This window comes from Solanum verrucosum, unplaced genomic scaffold, assembly GCF_900185275.1.
Source record: "Solanum verrucosum unplaced genomic scaffold, falcon-dt-bn FXZP01000047.1, whole genome shotgun sequence".
In the NCBI taxonomy this organism is placed as follows: domain Eukaryota; kingdom Viridiplantae; phylum Streptophyta; class Magnoliopsida; order Solanales; family Solanaceae; genus Solanum; species Solanum verrucosum.
This window is the reverse complement of record NW_026020155.1, coordinates 1,050,469-1,056,452: the sequence shown is the minus strand read 5'-3', so window position 1 is coordinate 1,056,452 and position 5,984 is coordinate 1,050,469. Positions and strand designations below refer to the sequence as shown.

General features: G+C 32.8%; 1 protein-coding gene across 1 annotated transcript; it reads right to left on the bottom strand.

The window, feature by feature from the left end:
• Window positions 1-2,901: 2,901 nt before the first annotated feature.
• On the bottom strand, window positions 2,902-5,500 carry LOC125828309 (2-alkenal reductase (NADP(+)-dependent)-like). The gene is made up of 5 exons (XM_049507621.1): window positions 5,240-5,500; window positions 4,836-5,013; window positions 3,778-3,944; window positions 3,569-3,651; window positions 2,902-3,457 (listed from the first exon to the last, which is right to left on the bottom strand). Exons 1-5 carry the CDS (start codon window positions 5,462-5,464, stop codon window positions 3,079-3,081), a joined length of 1,032 nt encoding a protein of 343 aa, XP_049363578.1. The 5' UTR covers window positions 5,465-5,500; the 3' UTR covers window positions 2,902-3,078.
• Window positions 5,501-5,984: the final 484 nt, after the last annotated feature.

Sequence of the window (5,984 nt, the reverse complement as noted above, 5' to 3'; positions counted from 1 at the left end):
TTCTAGTTATGTTTCTAGGCTTAAACTGACTAAAACCTCATAATTTAGGGTTTAAACGACGTATCTAAGGGGTTAAACGAAATAGGAAAAGACCAAAATACCCCTGAATTAACTGTTGTCGGAGTGACTAACGAACGGGACTGACGGGCCGTCGATGGGGACCGTCGGTCGAGTCTGCCCGACAGGGCTTCAATAAAATGGGAATAACATTTTACTCTGAGGTCAAAATTTAGCAAACTCGGTGGCGTTGGAAAGAGGATTCAATTATCTATCTTATCATAAGTCATGGGACACATAATTCATTTTGTGCTAAGAGTTATGACCATCTGAAGTTGACCCAATCACAATTTTCATCTAACTGGCTGCTAACTCTCACCTACGGTTTGACCTACGGACCGTGGATCGAATGACGGTCCGTGCTGGTCAACCGTCAATCGGGACTGAAGCTGGGCTTTAGGGGCATCGATCCACGGACACGAACCACGGTCCGTGACCTGACCTACGGACCGTAGGTCCGGCCGTGGTTCAACACTTAGCCAAATTTCTGGCTGAGTTCTGGGGAAGTTTTCTGTCACGAACCACGGACTTGCAGGACGAACCGTGAGTCCAACTACGGTCCGTGGATGGTGTCCGTGAGTGCCACCAGTAACACCAGAAATCTGAAATCTCTATCTTCGGATATGGGGTGTTACATTTTCATTGAATTTTAATCATCCTAATGAATTTATAACATATTGCATGAGACACACGTGTGTTGCACGTGTCTAGTAACTAGTATTATTAAATGTGGACACAATGTAAGTCAAAAGTTGAATTACGAAAATATCCCTTACCGATTAATTTATTTTCTTAAAATCATTTTTAAAAATTGTTTTTCCATTTAAAATGAACTTCATAAATACACATCTTCATTTTCCTAACTTATCATCAAATTATCATAAATAAATAAAAAATTATTAAAAGTGGAAAGCTCCAAAATTCAAAGTTGGATTACCATTTTACCCCTATACTGAACAAAAAAGTTCTAAAATATTTTATTAATTAAATATTAAATAGTAATCATAAATTAATTTATCATTTTTCCTTCACATATAAAAAAAAAGTGAAATAAAACTGTTAAATTAGTAAATAGTAAGTATATATATAAGTGTAACCAAAATGTTTTAAAAATTGAATTATCAAAATGTCCATAAAATATTGAATAACATTAATATCCTTCAATCAAATATTATTCCTACAATAATATTGTACAAGAATATAAATATACACTTAGTTCAATGCAGTAGGCTATTGAATATATATACAAGAAAATACCCATTAATATTTTGCCATTTATTTAACTCCTATTTATGTTATATTTTTTTTTGCTAAAAAGTAAGTCTATCTTCTAATAAATATAAATAATAATTTAGTAAATGAATGAACTAGATAAATCAAAAGACATGGAATTATGTGTATTCAATTTCTGTAAATGTTTTATCTTTCAATTCCCAATGAAAAAGTAAAACATCCCTTCGTAGTAATAAACATATGGAGAATTTGAAAAGTTGTTTGGTATATTCAATATGGAGTAAATTTTGTTGATCAATTCAACGCAATATATTCATTTACTAAATGATACATATTGTGTATATATAGTGAAAAATCACAAGACAACTATCCCAATTCATCAAATTATTAGATTACCAATCCTACTTTGTGTAGGCACATTTTCTCATATTTATTTTGTGTTTGTGTCTCTCTTTTCTACTTTTGTTTATGTTCTCTATTTTTTCTATTCACATTATAAGTTATTGTCTTTAATTTGACTTATTCATATATTGTTTTCTGATTAGTTGAAAGTTCATCTTACTTGGGTAGGTAAACGTGTGTATCATAGTTATTTCACCTCTTGCAACATAGAAATTTGTCATGCAAATATCAAATCAGGTAAGATTACTTTCTTTTTTATTATAACTTCTTGGAGTATCATGAAACTGTATATTCTTGTTTGTGTAAATTATGGTTAGGAATCAATTTACACAATTTAACTAATATTTTTTTGTTAAATTCACAAATGATAGAACTAATAATTTTGAATTAGGCAAAGTGTACACATACCTATAATAATTATGATTTATATACATCGATTAGATATTTTAGCAATTATTATTTTATCACTAATAATAACTATTTTTTTTGTAGGTGTACACCACAAAATTGACAATGATCCACTAGCTATCATAAGAAAGGTATATGTTGATCTAATTTATGTGTAATTTTTACAAAACACAATTCACATTCAACAACAACGTCTTCATTTGTATGTGATTATTAAAGATGGAGGCTATAGTTTCTTAGAAAGAAGGCAAAAATTTTAAAACATGAAATATTTGAACCAATAAGAGACACTTAAATTACGTGTTGTGACATATAAAAAAAAAACTTTTATCAAATTGAATACTTGATATATTAAAAAAATTACATAATTAAAATTGTTCGGATATTACTTTTGAAATTCATTTGATAGCAATATTTCAACATGATGTACCTGATAATAATCTTGATTAAATAGGCTCACCATTCATTGGTTTAAGCTTGTATATTTTCTCTTCAATTACTATGCAAGTTATCGCACAATGATCATCTACAAGTCATCTTAAGGAAGACATAGATTGATCAAATTTCTATTTAACTTTTGCAAAACACTACTTTCATTCGACAACAACTTCTTAATACGTATACAAATGTGAAAAGAATATGAAAAACTCAAGACAAGAAATATTTTGAAATCACACTTGACATTTAAATTATTAGTTATGACATATTAAACAAAAGAAACTTTTATCAAATTGAATACTTGATATATTATAAGAATTGATAATTGAAGTTATTGGTTTGAGCTTGTATATTTCTCTTCAATTTTTGTGCAACTTATCACACATTTATTATAATATTTTCAAAGTTCGTGTACTTTATTAGCATGTGATACACGAGCAACATACATGTCCGAGTATATAAATATCGTTATAACAACTCCACACAACTTAGCATGTGACACACCTGCAACGCACATTCCCAGAACTAGTTTGTGTAAATTCATCCACTTGAAACTACCACAACTTGCTTTCCAACATTGCGACCAGAGAAGAGACCAACTAGAGCACTGGGAGCACTTTCGAGACCTTCAGCTACGTCTTCAACGTACACAATCTTACCAGCCTTTATTTGTGGAATGATCATTTCCAAATATTTAGGGTAGAGATGATAGTAGTCAGTTACAACAAATCCTTCCATGCGGATTCGTTTTGTTATGAGGCAGAACAAGTTGTGCACTCCTTCGGTCTGCTCAAGGTTGTATTGCGAGATCATCCCACACACAGAAATACGGCCATTAACTTTCATATTCACAAGAACTGCATCAAGCATCTTCCCTCCAACGTTCTCGAAGTAGATGTCAATTCCATCAGGGAAGTACCTAATACAAACCAAAGATTGATGGTTCGTTTACGAGGAATGTCATGTACATGAAATGGAAAAGTTTGCATTATAGGTAGAGTGTTTTCTAGTGGGAAGTAAGATTACTAACCTCTTCAAAGTTGCATCTAAATCCTGTTCCTCTTTGTAGTTAAAAGCTTCGTCAAAACCAAACTTGCTCTTCAACAGATCAACCTTTAATAATGAATACAACGAGATATAGATTAAGCTCAATGACAACAGAGTTAAACATCATGGTCTTTTAGGTTTTGTGAAGATACTTAAATCATCTAATTAGCATAGCAACGCGACAGAACTTACCTTTTCTTTGCTTCCAGCACTACCAACAACATAGCAACCCAGCATCTTTGCAAATTGCCCAACAAGTTGACCAACTGCTCCAGAAGCAGCTGAAACAAAGACAGTTTCTCCCTTCTTGGGGGAGCAAACCTCATAAAAACCAGCATAAGCTGTCATCCCAGGCATCCCTGCAATACAATTGACGATATATCCATTCATAAACACAAACTTTTGATACAGGGTTCTGCTTACTTCCCTTTCATTCATTCACACCTAGTATAATTCCACAAGGTGGGGTCTGGAGAAGGTAGAGTGTATGTAGACCGTACCCCTACCTTGTGAGGGTAGGGAGGTTGTTTCTGATAGACCCTCAGCAAGGGAAGGGTAATTCAGAATTTCAGATGCAATCACAAATGAAGTATAAAACGAGTTTAAGCACAATTACAAATACCAAATAGGGAGCTAACATAATCTTTAAAACATTTAGCCACAATCAATTCTATAGATGACTGAAAGTCTATTTTTCAACATTTCAAAACTATAGTTATCCATCCATTTCATGAACTAATGAAGGGAATGATTTATTCTACCATTAGAAGCAGCACAATATTTTTTTTCATGAGAGAAACAATAAAGTTCAATATTCGCGCTTCACAACATGATCATACAACCCTCCTCACCTACGTACTAATAAGGTACAATAAGCATTCAATGAAAGAAATAGAGCTCTGGTATCAAAGGCTAGATGATTGTTGCTTTTGGTTCACAGTTGGCCAAAAATACTAACAATATGGCAGAAGCAAGGGTTTTAACTATTGAGATTGTTTGATGCATAAAGAACGGCTTTAAGAAAGTAGAATTTGAAACTGATTTTAAGTTGTTCTTGCTACTCAGTTAGTTTGAGAACAATATTTAGTCTTAAGGAAGGAGATCTTTGATTCCAATGACTTAAGATGCTTATTTTATTGTACCGTAACCAGAACTTGTGTGGGATCATATATGTTTTTAGTTGAATAAAACCAAAAGCTGAAATACACAATTCAAAGGATTACATTTTCTGCCTTAAGAGAGCAACTCACCGAGGATTCCGGTATAGTAGGAAAGAGGCACATCCTTGTCATGAATTTTAAAAAAAGTCTGACTAGTTGTTACAACACTATACTCCTCCCATCCAGTCATTCCCCAAACTAAATCACCTTTTTGAAAGTTTGAATCACCAGACTCCAAAACTTTAGCCACTCCAATTCCCATGATAGGCTACATAACAACAGAAAGAAAAGAAAAAAAAGCTATGAGAAACATTATCAATAAGACAAACTATTAATCACACACAGATCAAGTCAATTCCTTCATAGATCGTTCGATCAGTACATAGTTCATGACATAAGTACAAAGCTTGTCTATTTTTGGTTTGGATTGTTTTAACACATTTTGATTCATAAAATAACATAATTAGATTTAAAAAAACGTATGGAATACTTACAGAGTCAGGAGTGAAAGGTTCAATATAACTACCCTCAGTTTTACTCATACGAGAACGCATATAAGGATCACATGACAAGTAAAGATTTTTCAAAAGAAGAGCATTGGATCCTTCTGGAACATTCAATTTAATCGTCGTCTTCTTCAATTCCATGTCACATTCCTTAACGTTACCAGTTACATGATGTTTTAGAATAATCTGTTTGTTGCTCACTTCTTCTCCCATTTCTATCTCTGTTTATGTAACTGAGGTTATGGCTGTGCTGACTAAAACAGATAAGGCAAAAGTAACTGATGGCTAACAACTTTCCACTTCTATTATAGTCTATGAATTTATGATATATTGTGTTTTTAGTCCTTATATTATCCAATATATACTCTATCCGTCCCATGATACAATCTTCTTGTATGTCGATTTACCAAACCAATGCCTTAAGCCACTCAGCCACGGGATAGCCCGAATGACCTATTTCAAGATCAGGTGATCCACCTCTTTGTCCGCTTGGGAGGGCTAACTCGTTAGATGGGCATCTGACTAAAAATGTTTGTCCCATATTACTTGAGCACTTATTAAATTAGGATAGAATTAATTAATTTTTTCTCATTATACCCTACAATTAATATGACCTTTGGAAGTTTAAACAAATTTTAAAGACTCATTTTAATGTGCATTGATATAAACAAAGGGCAAAATGGTAAAGTCTTCCAATGTATTAATGATTTATTAATCACCGGGTAAAGTTGGA